General features: G+C 45.4%; 2 protein-coding genes across 2 annotated transcripts; one reads left to right on the top strand and one right to left on the bottom strand.

The window, feature by feature from the left end:
- Positions 1–646: 646 nt before the first annotated feature.
- LOC123164904 (aspartyl protease family protein At5g10770-like) lies at positions 647–2,137 on the bottom strand. Its single transcript, XM_044582514.1, has 2 exons — positions 1,981–2,137; positions 647–1,896 (listed from the first exon to the last, which is right to left on the bottom strand). Exons 1-2 carry the CDS (start codon positions 2,135–2,137, stop codon positions 647–649), a joined length of 1,407 nt encoding a protein of 468 aa, XP_044438449.1.
- A 13,350-nt stretch (positions 2,138–15,487) lies between these two features.
- Positions 15,488–19,831, top strand: LOC123167085 (HVA22-like protein a). The gene is made up of 6 exons (XM_044584922.1): positions 15,488–15,755; positions 16,937–16,963; positions 17,073–17,195; positions 18,633–18,873; positions 19,245–19,387; positions 19,498–19,831. The coding sequence occupies exons 1-5, from the start codon at positions 15,700–15,702 to the stop codon at positions 19,380–19,382; spliced, it is 585 nt and encodes a 194-aa protein (XP_044440857.1). The 5' UTR covers positions 15,488–15,699; the 3' UTR covers positions 19,383–19,387; positions 19,498–19,831.
- Positions 19,832–20,093: the final 262 nt, after the last annotated feature.

Below are 20,093 nucleotides of genomic sequence, written 5' to 3'. Positions count from 1 at the left end.
TTTCTTCTCTTTTCTTTTTTTTGGGGGGGGGGGGGGGGGGGGGGGGGGGGGGATCAGGTACTTTTCACATATACTAATAATTATTGTGGTATCTTTTAGGGTGTTTATCTTTTTTCAGTATTCCCATCAAGTACTTTCTACATATAATAATAGATGATTTGGATATGATATACTTGCATTAACATAGTATAGGGTTGTACCGTTAAGTATATGCACCATTAAGGTAGACTCAAGGTATTGCATATGATAGTACTTTCTTAGTTGCAGAGTTTAAAAATGTAGAGCAGTTATTATATTATATATACTCTTATCACAAATGACGACGGGATAGAAGGGGACAAAAACGAAAAAATAAGATGATCGGATGGCCACCCACTGTGGAGTAGTCGAGCAGTTAACAGCAAACCGACCTTATTTTTTTGGCAGCAATGCTACATCGACAGAACTTTACAGGGTTTTACAGGATGTGTTTAAGCTGTTAAATTGTGATTGGATTAAGGAGAGATTGGGGCCCCACCCTCCTGAAAATTGGAAAATTGGGGGGGGGGGGGGGGGGGGATGTTTAGTTGGTTAGAAAGAAGCCTGTAAAAGCCTGTAGGACTCCGTACATCTAGCATTTTTGGTAAGCTAGCTCCCGATTGAGAGGTCAGCAGGCACCTGCCCGGAATCCGAGTCTACCACCCCTAACGTCGTACAACATCTCCAACGTTCTCATTTGGACATTGCCGAGGAACCCGACGTAACCATCTGACCCGGAGTCGGTGAAGGCCAGACAGCCGTCCAACAGAAGCCCGTTGGGGACGTCGAGGTCGATCGTGACGCCGCCGGTGAATGTGAGAGCGACCTTGGGCACGGTGACGTTGCTGTATCCTGTGAAGTTGTAGCATGTGTCGTGGTCGTCGCTCGGGATGAGCGGGTAAGCCGCCATGGCCGCCCGGAACGCGGACCGCAGTTTCGCGTAGGGCGTCGACGGCAGATGTGAGATGATATTGCCGCAGTCCACGATCAGGCCCCCCTCGAACACCTTCCCTGGGATGCGGAGCTGCTTACCGCCGACGCTGATGCCGGTGAGCTTCACCACGTAGTCGGTGACGGAATCCACAAACTGGGTCATGGGCGTGAATGAGAAGCCCGAGGTGTTGCTGGGCGCGCCAAGGGCGAGGAACCCGGTGCCGCTGCTCACCGACGGGAGGCAGTGGGAGAAAGAGCCGCCGTAGAGCGCGGAGGTCTGAACCGGGAGCGACTCGGGCGCGCGGCCAAGCCCGAGCAGGCCGTCGAACTTGTCGTTGGGGCCACCCTGCTTGTACCCACATCCGAAATGGAAGTCCTTGATGATGACGCCGGGCGCCAGCGTGAGCGCCTCGTTGCTGTACACGCCGCTGGTCTTTGACCCTCCTCCGTACTCGACTCGATACCCGCACTGGGACTGGGTGCCATTGCCGTTCATGCTGCAGCCATTGTTCAAGTGGTCGTCGGACTGGAGGATCTTGCACACGTCGGAGCCGCAGGGGATGGGAGCGTAGGTGGAGGACTTGCGCGGGTCGAACAAGGGATCCTTCTGAGGGTAGCAGTCGGTGGAGTTGCATGGCGCGCACTGCACCCACGACAGGTCGCTGCCGGTGTCCAGGAGGAGGACCTGCTCCACGGCCGGCGTGCCCAGGCCCAACGTCACCACGTACTCCTGCGAGTCCACGAAGGTGCCCAGGTGCGCCGGGATGCTCACCTTGCCCTCCTCCTGGTCCTGCATCTGCATGGTGCTCATGACGTAGTCTGCGCGGACGCGGCTTCTGCGAAGCGTCTCGGCGAAAGATGATGGCTTGTCGGTCGACGGCGACTTGGCGCAGGGTCCGTGCCTGTGCACCAGCGGCACAGCGGCGCCGTTTGGCCGTGGCGCCACTGAAACATATATCCGAGCGTCATACATGCAGATCGATTAACGTCGAAAATTATGCCACGCTCAATTCATGCACGTGTACGTACCTGTGGATGTGGAGGTGGAGCAGACATCTTGTGTCTGAAATGACCTGGTTGACACCACAACGAAGCTTTGCTCACCGTCGCCTGCAGCAGAAATGGTGGAAAGGTAGCTGCCAAATACGACCAGGAGGATGTACAAGAACAAGGGAGGATAAGCCATTGGAAGTTACAGTAGTATACACCTGGGCTTGTTTAACCCAGTCTAGCTAGGACGCCCAAATTTATACACCAACCACATGTACAGGAATCTAAGTGGGACGGATTGAACAATCACGAAAAATGAAAATGGCCATCTAATGCCTCCTAATTCCAACCGTGGTGTGGTGTGGGCTCGAAGATTATACCAAGGATGGGGTGGAATGGAACCGTACGTGGATGTGTTTACAGTTTTACGGTTGTCTTAGCAGTAAGTAGACAAAACAAGGATACTTTCTCTCCTCGAGTTAACCCGCACTCCTTTGTCATGTACGTTCACTGCCCACTTCCTACCTTGTAACTAGAGTGCAATTTATTCTTGGAGTCCAACTTCTAACCACACTTAGAGCATGGTTAATAATACAGCCAACGGTCGGCTATAAAAAGTTGTCATGTCATCTACAGCCAACCTCTTAGCCGGCATGTACAATAGTAAGTTTTAAATATGACTAGTTTATCAATAGTTGGCCCACCTTACATCCTCACAAAGCGTCTTGGGTCTCGTGTTGCAGCTAGCTACTAACCAAGAGTCTGCTTCTCTTCTCTCTCCTCTTCTCACTCTTCCAACTAAGCAAAGATATATTATTCTATTTCTTATAGCCTGCTTATGTCACCCTATTGTACTTACTCTTAGGCTAAACCTTCAACTTTTTTAGTGCCCCTTATTTGGACCCTATGCTTGTTTGCTACTAGTAGTAATGATAAAGCCGAAGCAAGGCTCGAGCGACATGGTAGGAAATGTATCGTCTTCACATGAATTTGATGTTTAAATTTCACAAAAATAAATAAAGCATGCTTCGAAATTTGATGTTTATTCAGAGTTGCGCATTTCTTGAGGAAATAGTGTATCGATTGTTATGTATAAAACATGTTTATGTGTCACCTGTTTTTTTCTTCCAATAATCAATTTATTAATTTCTAGATGGAAGAGCAAGACTTTACTTGCATGATGGTCCTTTGGCTGGCTTTGATTTGATCTGATTCCATTTTGACAATTCAATTTCCTTGAGTTTGTTCGCTTATATTTCTTGCCTATATTGAGGGACCATAGTGTGAACCGTCAGAAAAAATAACTAGAGACTTATGGCGCCTACATCTCTACTCCTAAAGGGGCAATTCGTACGTCGTTTCGTACCTTGTAACTAGAGTGCAATTTATTCTTAGAGTCCAGCTAAAACATCCTACTGCTAACCACACTTAGGTTAAACCTTCAACTTTTTTAATGCCCTTATTTTGGACGCTATGCTTGTTTGCTACTACCACTGTCCGGGTTTATTAGGCCCCTCTTAGTTGGACTAAAGTTTGACCCAAAAATTTAACTAATAAATTGCAAATTATATGCCACAAAAGTTATACTATGGAAAATATCTTTCAAATACAAATCCAATAATATATTTTTTGTATCATATAATTTATATTTTGTTAGTATTACAAATGGTCAAAGTTTGACTCAAAATACGAATGGGGCACAATAAACCCGGATGGAGGGAGTAACACGAGAAAACGGGGAATCTAACACTAGTAGTAGTGATAAAACCGAAACAAGCCTTGAGCAACATGGTAGGAAATGTACTGTCTTCACATGAATTTGATGTTTAAATGCTTCAAATAAATAAATAAAGCATGATTCAAAATTTGATGTTTATTTAGAGTTTGCACATTTCTTGAGGAAATAGTGTATTGATTGTTCTGTATAAACATGTTTATGTGGCCAACTTTTTTTTCCTAATAATCAACCTTACTAATTTCTAGACGGGAGAACAAGCGTTTACTTGCATGATGTTCCTTTGGCTGGCTGTGATTTGATCTAATTCCATTTTTGACAATTCAATTTCTTTGAGTTTGTTCTTATATTTCTTGCCTATATTGAGGGGCCATAGTGTGAATTGTCGGAAAAAAAGAGAGAGATTTTTGGCGCCTACATCTTTGTAATATTCCTATCATCTTTTTGTCAAAATACACGGGCGTGGCAACACATGCCATCATGATCTAGTATATATAGGGGACTAAATTAATCATGTATGTTAAGTAGTGAATACACACTATTAAGTTAGCCTCCTGACATCTATGTGCGTGGATCGAGGACCCACCAAAGTGAATATGACTGGTGAAAACGAGAGAAAAGAAGCGTAGCTTTTTTGGTTAAATATGAGTTATAGGGATCCCACATTATTAAAAGGTGAAAGGGGTTCGTGAAATATTTGCTCAAGCCAACATCTTCTCAGCATCATTGCACTCACATGTCTACCAAAAAGTCCTTGATCAACCTATCTACAAAATCAATCTTGTCAAATAGCCACTTCCACTTTTACTATCGCATTGTCTGGGTTCCTACCCAGATGTCCGGCTATTGCCGGATCATCCGGGTTGCATTCCGGACGTCCAGCTTGGTTACGACAAAACAACAGTAGGTTTATCCCGGAAACAGATTGCTCGGGATCCAACTCGGATGTCTGTCGGCAGCCCATAAGTGTTGCCCGGACAATCAAACCCATTGAGTGTTTTCAAATTTCACGTTTCTTTTAAAACAAAGTCACTGCATTCTTGAGCGGTTTGTTGACATTAACCTTGACTCGCACACGGAAGAAACTACCCTTAAAATTTTGTCGCTTCCCCGTGAGATTTGAGAAGCGGATAATACCCATTTGGCAAATCGTGGATTTGAATCCGAATCTCCATTGTGTCAAACGCATAAGAATATGGTTTGGAGAATCCATCATAAGGCAACAGCATCATCACGTTGCCGCGAATAGTCCAAGGCCCCTCCTCCATAACTCTTTCCCAGTTGCCTAGACACTAGAATTGCAAGGTATATAGATTGTCATTAAGAGGTCTGATGTTTACCTCCTTAGAGCATCTCCAACAGAGGCGCTAAATAAGTCGTGCGTCTACAAAAACAGATTTTTAGCACGTGCGACTGAATCGGCATCTCTAGCAGACGCGCAAAAAATCGCGCGCGCGCTAAAACCACTCCGCGCGCCGAACAGAACGGCATCGCACGCTTCTTTTTCCGGGCGTCCGCTACCCCGCGCGCGACAGAAAGAAATCGTGCGCGAAGCGAGCAACCGCCGCTGAACTCTTCGCCCGCGCCCACTTTTGCCCTGCCCCGCGCCGCCGCCGGCGACCTCCAGCCATGGACGGGCGCTCCGACATCCCCCTAACCCCTCCATACACGCGCGACCTCTCCGCCGTTGCCGCAAACCCTAGCGCGGGCTTGACCTCCGCCGTCGGCGCCGTTGCGGCTCCCAACGCCGGCCTCGCACGCGGGCTCTTCATGCCGCCCCGGATGAGCGCGCAGGGTGGCGTCACGTCGCCGCCCGCGGTGAAGCCACGGAGCTCCGCCTCCAAACGAACCATGGCGGCCACCGCGACGGCTACGGCAACGGCGACGGCGACGGCTACAACGTCCCAAAAGAAGAGGAAAGCGGTGATAATGAAGAAGGCAGGAGTGAGGCCGGCCGCGCCTCCGCCGCCCGAAGCGCCTGAAACCTCACAATTTGTTGCGCCGACGGCCGATGCACACATAGTGCTTGATGAAATGCCCACAAGATATAATTTTTGTTTTTGTTTTGTTGTTGTTGACAAATGTGCACATATGTTAGATTGATTAGTTTTCCTTTGTCATGCTACTTTGTAGTTTCGATGATGAGGCATATATGTCGACTATGGGTGTTGGCTCCAACAATTGGTCTCAAACCAATAAAGTTGATGAAGACGAATATGAAGTGGATGATGAGGGTGATTGATCTTTGCACCGAAATGAGGGGCTTCCAACTACACCGTCGTCGAAGACGTCTTGCTTTGCAACACATGGTTGAATGTGTCTATGGATGCCACCGTTGGAACGGACCAAACTAGAGATACATATTCGCTTCAGATGAAGGAGTTCTTTGACACATACAACAAGAGTGGAATTGAGCGCACCGAAAGATCTCTTTGTTCCCGGTGGTCGAAGATCAACAAAGATTGTCAAAAGTGGGCGTTGGCAATGACGGCGGTTGACAAGATAAACCCAAGTGGCACTAATGATAGAGATAGGGTGAGTGCCATTTCCCATGCCTCCCATGCATCCCATGCTCATCATTTCTTCTATGTTCATGCTTCATCTTTTGTGTTTCTAGTGATAACTTGTTATTTTGTTTGTAGCTCAACATTGCACAAAACTTGTTTTGAGGAGAAAAGAAGAAGACCAAGAAAGGCAAGGTGAAGAAAGGGAGAGCATTGTGTTGCCCCATTGCTACGAGGTGTTGAAGGATGAAGAGAAATGAAAAAAATGTGAAGACAAACACAATGCAACTATTGATTTGGATGATGATGACAATCAGGCATCAAGTGATGGCGGCGAGAGGAGCCCTACACCAAACTCGGTTGCCTACTCGAAGCCAAAAAGACCACAAGGAGAGAAACTAGGAAAAGAAAAGAAGAAGAAGAAGAAGAAGAAGAAGAAGAAGAAGAAGAAGAAGAAGAAGAAGAAGAAGAAGAAGAAGAAGAAGAAGAAGAAGAAGGGAGGATATGAAGAGATAAAGAGTGCTATGGAGGCAATTGTGAAGGCAAGAAAGGAAGCAAACGAGGAGAGGAGGGTGGCGGCCAAGGAGAGGAAACTGGCATTGGAAGAGAAAAATTGGCCATGGAGGAGCAAGCAAGATTATTGGAATGGGAGAAGTACTTGTTCTTGCTGGAATTTTGTCTATTTTGGGCCTAGCCCAATAGCAGTTTCAGAAATTCTTAATAAATCCTAGAGGCCCACGCAGCCCATTCGTGCAAGGCAAGAGGTGGAACTAAAGTTTAGTCCCACATTGCTAGTTTAGAGGGAGTTGGACCTCTTTATAAGGGAGGTTCTTTCCCCACTTGTATGAGCATGAGAACAAGAGGGACATCCACGCGCGCTCCTCCTCCGCCGCCCGTCTCGCCACGCCACGCCTCGTCACGACGTGCCGCGGGTTGCGGGAATGAGCCGATGCCTAAATTTTTGCCACGCACTACGGGTATACGAAAGGTCACACGGAAGCTGAAAAGATTTTTGCGAAAGTGGAGTTCGAATGCGAACGGTGCAGCCCTTCGGCTGCTGGTTGTTCGCTTCATCTCCGTCTCTTCGTTTCGCCTCCCGTCGCTGCCCTCTCGCCTCCTTCTCTTGCGCCTATAAAAGGGAGGTCGCTCCTCCCAGAGAGACGCACCAGAACTTCTCCTTCCTCTCGCCATCGGTTCCATCTCTGAGCTGCTGCTGTCTTCCTCATCCCGGCTTGCAGCGTGCACCGCACGTCGGGACAGTAGGCCTCCGAAACCGCACCTTTTGAGTCCTGTACAGGAGAAGGGTGATAAGGTTTTTGGGGAGCGCTCAGCGCGACTACTGGCTGCTTCATCACGGACGATCCGGTCGCCGACGACTACTTCCCCGACGTCCACGACCTCCTCGACGACATGGCAGGCGAGGACACCGACCCCAAGTCCAGCGCTTCTGCTGCTACTGTCCCGTACGTGTTCTTCTCCTTTCTATTAGAGGTCCTGCTACAGTTCCTTGTTCTAGTATTTGCCCTAGATAGGTTAGACTCTATTTCATATATGCAACTTGCTATACTATCTGCTCTAGATATGTTTAGTTACAGTTCATATATGAAGATGTTGTTTACTTCTCTTTGTCAAATCGCATGGCTTGTTTTATCCAACGAAAAAAATAGCGTGCTACAAAATATAGCGTGGCCCTTCTTTAAATGCTACATAAGTTATAACGCGCTAATAGCGTGCTATATTTCAGAATAGCGTTTGCAAAAAAATGCCAAATATATCCAGAAATAAAGTATTTCAGTAACTTCAAACAACATCATAGAGAGACATAATCTAGCCATAGATAGGAAGCATAAATTTTAAACTGAATCTCAAACTTTAGTCAATCTATTCAACATATAAACTCTGAACATTGAGCACCGAGCCTACATCTACCATGCAGTAACCACCAAATAAACCTGTGTTGGCCTACATCTACTTTGAACGCTATAACGCTACACGCTACAACATTATAGCGGCCTGTAGCGCGCTAATTACGTGAATAGCGCCGTAGCGGCCGAATTTGCTAAAATATAGCGTTTCCTTTCCGAATACGCTAGAACGGCGCTATAACGCGGTTATAGCGCGCTATTTTTTTCGTTGGTTTTATCACTACTATTCTGGTCATGCTTTATCTAGTATTTCTGTTAATAAAATCATTCGGTAAATTGCTCATATTTCCAACAATCCAAAAACCTTATTATAGGCAATTTACCCCGAGTGGTTTTGCTGCTTCCATGAAACCTCCTATGTTTGAGGGTATCCACTATAAGAGGTGGCGCGTGAGAGCAGTCTTATGGTTTCAAACCATGAGTTGCTATGACGCCACTCTTGGCAAACCTGAAGGAGAGCTTGATGCTCAACAGGCACAAGCTTTTCAGAAAATGGATACTCTGTTTAAGGCTGCTCTCTTGAGTGTTCTTGGTGAGAACATAGTCGATGCTTATGCGTCAATTGATAATGGAAAAGATATGTGGGATGCACTCGAGGCCAAGTTTGGGGTCTCGGATGCTGGCACTGAGCTGTACATCATGGAGCAATTCTATGATTACAGGATGACTGAAGAGCGCTCCGTGGTTGAGCAAGCTCATGAGATACAGTCATTTGCTAGAGAACTTGAGCACTTCAATTGTATGCTACCGGACAAGTTTGTTGCCGGAGGTATTATCACTAAGCTTCCTCCTTCATGGAGGAACTTTGCTACCTTACTGAAGCATAAGAGACAGGAGCTTTCCGCCCCGGATCTCATTGGTACTCTTGATGTGGAAGAAAAGGCGAGAGCAAAGGACACACGTGCTCGAGGTATTGAGGGAGGATCTAGTGCCAATCTGCAGAAGCAGAACTTCCAGCCCCACAAGTTCAAGAACAAGGGCAAGTTTGATGGTAAAGCAAAGTTTGATGGGAAGAACAAGGCTGTGCAACACACGAACTTCAAGAAGAAGAATGACAAGAAGAAAGGTGCTTGTCATGTGTGTGGGGATCCTGATCATTGGGCTCCTAGTTGCCCTAATCGATATGACAAGCGTCATCCTGGGAAAGGCGGCAAGACCGCTGATGTTATCATTGGAGACACTGACATGAAGAATGTTGGGTATGGTATATTTCCCACTATTCTTTCAGTATGTCATTCTCCTGATTGGTTGATTGACACGGGTGCTAATGTGCATGTATGCGGTGATATTTCCATGTTTTCGTCTTATCAGACCGCATGGACTTCAACCGTGCTGATGGGCAACGGTTCAAGTGCTTCTGTTCGTGGTGTTGGCACGGTCGATCTGAAGTTTACTTCGGGGAAGATCGTGCGGCTGAAGAACGTGCATTATGTCCCCTCCGTCAATAAAAATCTTGTTAGCGGATCTCTTCTGTGTAGAGATGGCTACAAGCTTGTCTTTGAGTCGAATAAATTTGTAATATCCAAGTATGGAACCTTTGTTGGTAAAGCCTATGAGTCAGGAGGCCTGTTTCGTTTATCCTTATCAGACGTTTGCAATAAAGTTGTTAATCATATTTGCAACAATAGTGAATCAAATGTGTGGCATTCACGTCTTTGTCATGTTAACTTTGGTTGCATGTCGCGACTAGCGAAGTTGAACTTAATCCCTAGTTTCACCACTGTCAAGGGATCTAAGTGTCAAGTGTGTGTGCAAGCTAAGCAACCTCGTAAGTCTCACACGACTGCGGAAACGAGAAATCTTGCACCACTAGAGCTCATACATTCAGATCTATGTGAAATGAATGGTGTTTTGACAAAAGGTGGAAAGAAATATTTCATGACGTTAATTGATGACTCCACTAGATACTGTCGTGTGTATCTTCTGAAATCTAAGGATGAGGCTTTGAACTTTTTCAAGATCTATAAAGCTGAAGTGGAAAACCAACTTGATCGAAAAATCAAGAGGCTTAGGTCCGACCGTGGTGGAGAGTATTTTTCCAATGAATTTGATGCTTTTTGTGCGGAACATGGTATAATCCATGAGAGGACGCCTCCCTATTCACCTCAGTCAAATGGGGTGGCCGAAAGAAAGAACCGTACTCTAACTGATTTGGTTAACGCCATGTTAGACACATCGGGTCTCTCCAAGGCATGGTGGGGGGAGGCGATATTGACGGCATGTCATGTCCTAAACCGAGTTCCCACAAAGAACAAAGAGATAACTCCATTCGAGGAATGGGAGAAGAAAAGGTTAAAACTCTCTTATCTACGAACATGGGGTTGTTTGGCGAAAGTCAATGTTCCAATTCCAAAGAAGCGGAAGCTTGGACCAAAGACTGTGGATTGTGTTTTCCTGGGATATGCTTTTCATAGCATTGGCTATAGATTCTTGGTTGTAAAATCTGAGGTACCTGACATGCATGTCGGTACGATCATGGAGTCGAATGATGCGACTTTCTTTGAAGATATCTTTCCCATGAAGGATATGGCTACCTCATCTAATCAGGAGATGCCTAGTTCATCGAATCAGGAACCAGTTACAATTACCGAACCTGCCATTTCGATGGAACACTTTGAAAGTCCTGTGGAGGAGAACAATGAAGTTCCTACTAGGAGCAAGAGACAGAGGACTGCAAAGTCCTTTGGTGATGATTTTCTTGTGTATCTCATAGATGACACTCCCAGTTCTATTTCAGAGGCCTATGCATCTGAAGATGCTGACTACTGGAAGGAAGCGGTTCGTAGCGAGATGGATTCCATCTTGGCGAATGAAACTTGGGAGATAACTGATCGTCCTTATGGGTGCAAACCTATAGGATGCAAATGGGTATTCAAGAAGAAGCTTAGGCCTGATGGTACTATTGAAAAGTACAAGGCTCGGCTCGTGGCTAAGGGTTATACCCAAAAGGAAGGTGAAGACTTCTTTGATACTTACTCACCTGTGGCTCGACTGACCACTATTCGAGTTCTACTTTCACTAGCTGCCTCGCATGGTCTTCTCGTTCATCAAATGGATGTTAAGACTGCTTTCCTAAATGGAGAGTTGGACGAGGAAATTTATATGGAACAACCAGATGGGTTTGTACTAGATGGTCAGGAAAGGAAAAGTGTGCAAGTTGCTGAAGTCTTTGTATGGACTCAAGCAAGCACCCAAACAGTGGCATGAGAAGTTTGAAAGAACTTTAACAGCTGCAGGCTTTGTTGTAAACGAAGCTGACAAATGTGTGTACTATCGCCATGGTGGGGGCGAGGGAGTTATCCTTTGCTTGTATGTTGATGACATACTGATTTTCGGAACAAATCTGAATGTTATTAAGGAGGTCAAGGATTTCTATCTCGCTGTTTTGAGATGAAAGATTTAGGAGTGGCTGATGTCATTCTGAACATCAAGTTGTTGAGAGACGATGATGGTGGGATTACATTGCTTCAATCTCACTATGTGGAAAAGATCTTGAGTCGCTTTGGCTACAGTGACTGCAAGCCCTCTCCAACACCATATGATGCTAGTGTGTTGCTTCGAAAGAATCGAAGAATTGCTAGAGACCAATTGAAGTATTCTCAGATTATTGGCTCGCTTATGTACTTAGCCAGTGCTACAAGACCTGACATCTCTTTTGCTGTTAGCAAACTGAGTCGGTTTGTCTCAAAACCAGGAGATGTGCATTGGAAAGCTCTAGAGAGAGTTTTGCGTTATTTGAAAGGCACTGCGAATTATGGAATTCACTACACCGGGCACCCAAAGGTGCTTGAAGGGTATAGTGACTCAAACTGGATCTCAGATGCTGATGAGATAAAGGCCACGAGCGGATATGTATTCACTCATGGAGGTGGCCTGTTTCTTGGAAGTCTTGCAAGCAGACCATCTTAACGAGGTCAACAATGGAAGCAGAACTCACAACACTAGATACAGCTACGGTCGAAGCAGATTGGCTTCGCCGGCTCTTGAATGACTTGCCGGTTGTTGAGAAACCTGTACCGGGTATCCTTATGAACTGCGACAATCAAACTGTGATCACGAAAGTGAGCAGCTCAAAGGATAACATGAAGTCATCAAGACACGTTCAGAGAAGGTTAAAGTCTGTCAGGAAAATGAGAAACTCCGGAGTTATTGCATTGGATTATATCCAAACGTCTAAAAATCTGGCAGATCCTTTTACTAAGGGTCTATCACGTAATGTGATAGATAATGCATCGAGGGAGATGGGTATGAGACCCACAATATGAGTTGTTCACAGTGGTAACCTATTCTTTGTGATCGGAGATCCCGTGAATTAGATGTGGAAGACAAGCTGTTGGTCAACTGAGAGGAGAGTATCCTTACTATTCACAATACCACTCCATTGAATGCAATACTCTCCTAATCTGCATGGCAGGTTGATGTATATCTTAATGTGTTCTAAGTGGCTCATTTAAGCAGAGATGTTATCCTGCAGAACATCTTTTGAAGAACACACCTATATGAGTCTGATTGTCAAACGTCGCAATCTATGAGAGTAGGGTTCTCTCTAGTAAACTCATGAAAGGTCACGGAGTATGACGCATAAGCTCCACCCGCGGGGAAGACCCACGGTAGCCACATATCGGTCAAGGCTTTATGTGAAGCTAGATTCGCAGAAAACTTGCAGTTCAAGGCCCAGTCCACGGTTCAAGTTGCTTACTAGTGTAGCATAGAGTTCTAGGTGAAAGTTCAACTTAACAGTCTCCACTGCAGTACCGGTATATAAAACAGTGTTTTGGACCCAAAGGCAATTTGTGTGTGCCTCTGGGATCTGGTGGGGGATTGCCGGAATTTTGTCTATTTTGGGCCTAGCCCAATAGCAGTTTCAGAAATTCTTAATAAATTCTAGAGGCCCACGCAGCCCATTCGTGCAAGGCAAGAGGTGGAACTAAAGTTTAGTCCCACATTGCTAGTTTAGATGGAGTTGGACCTCTTTATAAGGGAGGTTCTTTCCCCACTTGTATGAGCATGAGAACAAGAGGGACATCCACGCGCGCTCCTCCTCCGCCGCCCGCCTTGCCACGCCACGCCTCGTCACGACGCGACGCGGGTTGCGGGAATGAGCCAAGCCGATGTCTAAATTTTTGCCACGCACTACGGGTATACGAAAGGTCACACGGAAGCTGAAAAGATTTTTGCGAAAGTGGAGTTCGAATGCGAACGGCGCAGCCCTTCGGCTACTGGCTGTTCGCTTCATCTCCGTCTCTTCGTTTCGCCTCCCGTCGCTGCCCTCTCGCCTCCTTCTCTTGCGCCTATAAAAGGGAGGTCGCTCCTCCCAGAGAGACGCACCAGAACTTCTCCTTCCTCTCGCCATCGGTTCCATCTCTGAGCTGCTGCTGTCTTCCTCATCCCGGCTTGCGGCGTGCACCGCACGTCGGGACAGTAGGCCTCCGAAACCGCACCTTTTGAGTCCTGTACGGGAGAAGGGTGATAAGGTTTTGGGGAGCGCTTAGCGCGACTACTGGCTGCTTCATCACGGACGATCCGGTCGCCGACGACTACTTCCGCGACGACGACTTCTTCCCCGACGTCCACGACCTCCTCGACGACATGGCAGGCGAGGACACCGACCCCAAGTCCAGCGCTTCTGCTGCTGCTGTCCCGTACGTGTTCTTCTCCTTTCTATTAGAGGTCCTGCTACAGTTCCTTGTTCTAGTATTTGCCCTAGATAGGTTAGACTCTATTTCATATATGCAACTTGCTATACTATCTGCTCTAGATATGTTTAGTTACAGTTCATATATGAAGATGCTGTTTACCTTCTCTTTGTCAAATCGCATGGCTTGTTTTATCACTACTATTCTGGTCATGCTTTATCTAGTATTTCTGTTAATAAAATCATTCGGTAAATTGCTCATATTTCCAACAGTTCTTCGTGGACACATCCAACTTCGATGAGAGGCAAAAGGAGTACATCAACCTTTTCTGTGATCAAATCTTGATGCAAAAAAGAATGATGTGCATGGGAGGTATGAGAGGCTTGGGAGGCATGGGAGCACCTATGGGGGGCATGGGAGCTTCCATGGGAGGCATGGGAGCTTCCATGGGAGGCTTGGGAGCTACCATGGGTGGCATCGGAGGCATGTGAGCTTCCATGGGAGCTACCATGAGAGACATGAGTTTTGCGTCTCTCATGGGAGGCATGGAAGCTTTCATGGGAGGCATGGGAGCTTCCATGGGAGGCTTGAGAGCTACCATGGGTGGCATCGGAGGCATGTGAGCTTCCACGGGAGCTACCATGAGAGACATGAGCTTTGCGTCTCTCATGGGAGGCATGGGAGCACCTACGGGAGGCATGGGAGCTTTCGGTGTGCCTCACATGCCTTCGCATGATGCCTTTGTTGATAGTGCAAACACTATTCGACTTTCCAATGAAGGAGAGGACAGACAAGAGGATGGAGAATTGGAAGAGGCAAACGAGGAGGAAGAAGATGAGGAATGATTGTTCATGTTTAATTCGTTTGTGTGAACTTGTTTGTCATGAACTTGCTTGTGATCATCTTGTTTGTGCGAACTTTGCATATTTTGAACTATGCTATGAATTTGAACTATGCTATATTTCTCATTGATGTTTGGGATCATCTTGTTTATGTGATATTTGCATATTTTGAATGTTTGAGATCATCTTGTATGTGTTGCTTATGCGCCGGCTGGGCGCGCGCACTGTATTTTACCGCGCCTGCTGAAGCGGCACACTGACTTTGCCGGAATTGTCTCTTCTTCCTCCACCATGAAATCATCTAGATCCTCCTCAAAGACCCCCAATGCCTTCATAATTGCCTCGACCTCATCCGAGCCTGAGCATGAGCCCGAAGCATCCGTTTCCATTGCAACCCTAGCTCGAAAACAGATTGGTCGCCGGGCATAGAACCCCTAATCGGCTCTTCCGTCCTCCCCGCTTACCAACCAAAGTCGGGTAGCGATCCTTAGATCGCCCATTCGTCAACCCGAGCAGTTCCGACAGCAAGCGAGAGGCAGGGAAGAAAGTTTCTCAACGTTGGTGCTAGCGCCCCTGAGAGGAAAAGTAACCCTAGGGAGAGGGAAAAGTAACCCTAGGGGGAGGGAAAAGTAAAAATTCTGATCTCCTTTAGATGTTCTGCTTTCCCAAGACTTAACGGGCCAAAACTGCACTGAAATCCACTCGTTTTTCACTGATGGGCCGAACTGAAAGGGCCCACCTTACCTGCTAGAGAGAATGCAATACAACCCTAGAACCTTGTGTGGTGGCCCCGTCGGCGTCCCGGCACAGGGCGGTCGGCCATACGCAAGGAGCGATAAACGTCTCAGAAAAGAGGCTGAAGAGTATCTGGCGTAAATAAAGAAAAGAAAACGAGAGCTGTGGAGAGAAAACTAGAGAAAAGACGAGTGAAAAGGAAAGCGCGTGTACCAAACACCAACGGCTCGCAAAGGAGGAGAATCTGCTCCCATTACTGTGCGCACGCCCCGTTGGCGCCGCACTAGGGTAGTAGGTGCTGCGAGGGAAGAGCGAGTGGAGTCGAGGAAGCAGCAGGGGTAGCAGGAGGAGCGTAGGAGGAGGGGGAGGGGTGCGAGAGAGATGGGGTCCGGATCTTTCCTCAAGGTGCTGGCCAAGAACTTCGACGTCCTCGCCGGGTACGGGCTCCTCCCCTTCCCCTTCCCTTCCCCTTTCTTGCTCTGGTTCAAGGCTGCATCCTCGCCCGGCGATTGGTTCACTGGTCGATTAGTTTGGGGGATTCATCGCTGCTGCGGTTTCCTCATGTTATGGATCTGCTGCTCATGTCGTTAGCCTGGTAGGCTGCGCTTGGGGCTTGTGGGCGAAGATGTGCGAGAATCTTGTAGCGGTCGATTCGTAGGCTGCTGTCCCGGGGTAAGGGTAAGCGCATGCGTTTGGGTCATGTGGATCTTGCTGGCGGCGGAAAATGCCCTGCTTCAAAGCCCTAGTGTCAAAGTTAGGATTTCTTTCCCTGTTTGCTTGTATTGATGCTTTCTCTGAGAGTGGCGATGGAAAAAAACTTCAAAGCCCTAGTGTCAAAGTTAGGAATTTTTTGTGTGTGTCCTTATATTGATTATTTCCCTGAGAGTGGGAATGGAAAATACCTCAAAGCCCTAGTTTCGAAGTTGGGGTTTTCCTGTGTGCTATGTTGGCGCTTTCTCTGAGAGCATCAACTGGAGTACTTGTTTATGTTTGCATTTTGGACTAGCTGTATGCTTGATGCTTCCACAGAGATTGCCAATCACGTGGGGCCGACTGCTGACAGCAGTTTGTGTTGTGCAACTAAATGCTGGTCTTGCTGATCTGTATGCCCCAGTGCTGTGGGGATAATACGAAGTTAAGGACATATATACCGATTCTTCTGTCCGGGACACATTTATATGCTCAGTGCAAATGGTTGTCGTGCCTAGAGGAGGAAGCAATGCTGCGGATGTATTTGAAGAGAGTGGTTGGTGTTCAGGATATAGCTTGAATTCAGTGTTCTACAAACTCTGCTCAATTTGACTACTGGATCTACTGTGATGTGCTGTTACAATCTTGGGGAGCTAAATGCCTTTTGTTGGTGCAGTAGCTTGTCTGCATTGTTCTCATGGCAGTACGGAGAATGGGGTTAACTGTTAAGAACAAAAATATTTCATCTTACAAAAGATAATGCCATCTTATCATGTATTCTCCGAGAGATAGAGCTGGCTCTATCTCTGTGTGATGCCTTTACCTTCAGGACTAGGATACTTTTCTAAATGCTATACTTTTTTTAGGGATTCTAAATGCTATACTTAAGTGCTTTTAGTTCCAATTTTAATTTTGTTCCTCTTTGCAGGCCATTAGTTTCGCTTGCTTATCCTCTGTAAGTATTACCATTATCCTCAGTTTCATGATTCACTTACCTCGTTTCATCTTGCTACTGATTTCCACTGTTGTAATTTCCACATTTTTTCTGTTAACACTGTTTGCAGATATGCTTCTGTGAGAGCAATTGAAACAAAATCTCAAGTAGATGATCAGCAATGGCTTACTTACTGGGTGCTGTACTCGTTTATCACTTTGTTTGAGCTCACTTTTGCTCCGATACTTGAATGGTAAACATCACTTTTCTGGCTCTTCAGATACACTGTATTCTAGAATTTTAGACCTTAAATATCCCAAAATGTTCAGTGTTGTTGGCACTCCTCGTAATTTCTACTTTCCAGTAGTGAAAGCTGTAACACTAAAAGACCAAGAGAAGAATTGGCCCTGATTCAATGTGCTCCCTTTTATGCTTTTCTTGGTTTTTTTGTGTTATTCATTATTTGTTGCTAAAATCATTAGAGATACCTGAATATAACTATTTGATGCACCAAGAGGCGGATAGATGATCACATATCTTTTCATGAGAGAAATTATAGGACTGCAATGATGTCTTCTTTTATAAGACTGCAATCAAACTAACGGAAGGGGAGCCTTGGTGCAGCAGTAAAGCTGTTGCCTTGTGACCATGAGGTCATGGGTTCGAGTACTGGAAACAGCCTCTTGCAGAATGTAGGGAAAGACTGCGACAAAAGACCCAAAGTGGTCGGACCCTTCCCCGGACCCTGCGCAAGCGGGAGCTACGTGCACCGGGCTGTCCTTTACTAGAGTCAAACTAATATGAGCCGTCAATCCTATTACAAGGCGAATTGATGTTCAGATATGCTTTCCTGAGAGAGAAATTATAGCACTACAATCGAACCAATATGAGCCGTTAATCCTATGTAACCTAATGGTTCATACCTACTATTACCTCGTAATAGTAGGTAAAAGTCTATCAATGCCTGCATAAGGTTGTCGTAGGCTTTGCACTCAATATAACTCTGGAGGGAAACGATACATAACTAAAGCACCATGGTTAATAAGGAAATAAGGAGGTAATTTGTTGTATTAATTCTATATTAGTTTTCGTTTCCTTGCTAGTGTCCTCCAGTGCATACTATTTACAATTTAGTTTACATGGCATCACTAACACAACCATTTGATACTTACGAAACTTTGAAAGCACTTAGGTAGGTAGTATACACTCTGAATTTAAATAAGAACCGAATGCTATGCATTGTTGATATAATGGGCTAGATGTGCTATGCTTCAAGTTCAAAATACAACCTGGACGGATGTTACACGTGCTAGTGCTACTTGCATCTTTGATTTAATTCATGATCTACATGTATGGCACAGAAGAATAAGAATGTCCTCGCCAACAAATATTAACAACTTGAAACAGAAATTTTGCTATATTGATCATTGTGTATGTGGTATAATTTGTAATCCATTCTTATAGTATGAACAAAAGAAACATAGGTGTGTTTTTTACATTAAAAGACAAAACATTTCGTTTTCAACGCATCAGAAATAACTTGCATAAGTAAAAAAAAAATCCTGTAACCAGAATTACCCTTGATCATTTGACGGCTTTGGTTAAATTTTCCTCTTACCTCTGCAAGCTGGAGTTTCTTAATATACTAGATTAAATATTCCTCTTACCTTCTTAACATTGTTTTTTGAAGGCTTCCATTCTGGCCCTATGGAAAACTGTTCTTCAACTGCTGGCTAGTCTTTCCTTGCTTCAATGGTGCTGCTTATGTTTACGAGCATTTTGCGCGACCAATGTTTGTGAATCGCCAAATAGTCAACATCTGGTACGTCCCAAGGAAGGAGAAGTTGAGTAAATCTGATGACGTACTCTCAGCCGCTGAGAAATATATTGAACTAAATGGACCGGAAGCATTTGAGAAGCTAATTAGCAAGGTATTCCTGTTGTCGGCTAAAATACTTGCAAATGCATTACTTTAGTATCATATGTTTATCTATTGGAGTGTTGCTATATTCCTGCTTATGTCATTTATGTGATATTTGTCCTTCTTTCATGCAGTCTGCGTAGTACTGTGACATCATTTTTACTGGTTTGTGAATCAAGCCATTTTTACTGTAGTGAAGTAACATAACAGGATGATTGACTCACTCTTTTGAATGCTTGCATTGCATAGCATTGACATGCAGGTTTTCTTGCACCAGCGTGCTCGATGGTTCAATTGCTACACTTCCATAGATTGTACTTTCCCCTCTATATGTTTTATCTTCCTTCTAGCTAGTGCAATTAATTTATCAACTCTTTTCAGTCTACAAGTACAAAGCCTTCAAAGTTTAGGAGCACGAGGCGGTCAATCTTGCAGGAGGCGGAGGCTGAAAAGATGGGCAAGGCTGAGAGAGATTCATGGGGTGAAAATCCATTCTACGATAAAAATTACCGACACTAAATCAGGTTAGCCTGGAGTGTACTTACAAGCTGGATGTTAACGCCAAACTAGATTTGTGTTATGATCAGTAGCGAAGGCTCTTCCTTACAAAGATGCAATTCTACTTTTCATGCAGTCTTCTTGGATTCTGCCTGATGAAGAGCTTTCCACGCATGCGCTTGAGGATTGCATGATGCGTCTACCAAATCGTAATTGGTACCACAAGAACTATGTGACGGCGGAATTCTTGTAAATAGGTGCCATCATTGACATGTTCCCAGATGATGTAATGTTGTCTTGCATATTAGTAACAGATTTGGCTAGACAAACTGATTATGTGCCTCTACTAGACATTGCCTGCTTCGAACATAGCGATTTCCTGTGTGTTAGTGCGGGGAAGTTGTGCGTTTCAAACATTCCGAAGACTTTTCTAGAATTAAGAACTTCAAATGGGCGCAAAGTTCTATTTATTTTTGTTATGTCTAAGTTATGAAAAATGCAGCTTTGTACTCTTTACCAAGCTGTAGTTTACTTTTAACTAAATTCATATTGCATACTGAGGAAATTGACTTAAGCATTAAAAACAATTAGAAGTCGGACTTAAGAATTCTGTGTGTGCAATATTTGGGTCATGAAATTTTAACCGAGCCTATTAGGTCATCAACAGACCACAATACAAAGCGCGTAGAGAGGGGTACTTAGAAAAAAGGAAACTGGTGTTTTCAACTTTAG

Source organism: Triticum aestivum, chromosome 7D (genome assembly GCF_018294505.1).
Source record: "Triticum aestivum cultivar Chinese Spring chromosome 7D, IWGSC CS RefSeq v2.1, whole genome shotgun sequence".
Taxonomy (NCBI): Eukaryota; Viridiplantae; Streptophyta; class Magnoliopsida; order Poales; family Poaceae; genus Triticum; species Triticum aestivum.
Note: the sequence above shows the minus strand (reverse complement) of the source record. Positions and strands in the feature narration are given on the sequence as shown.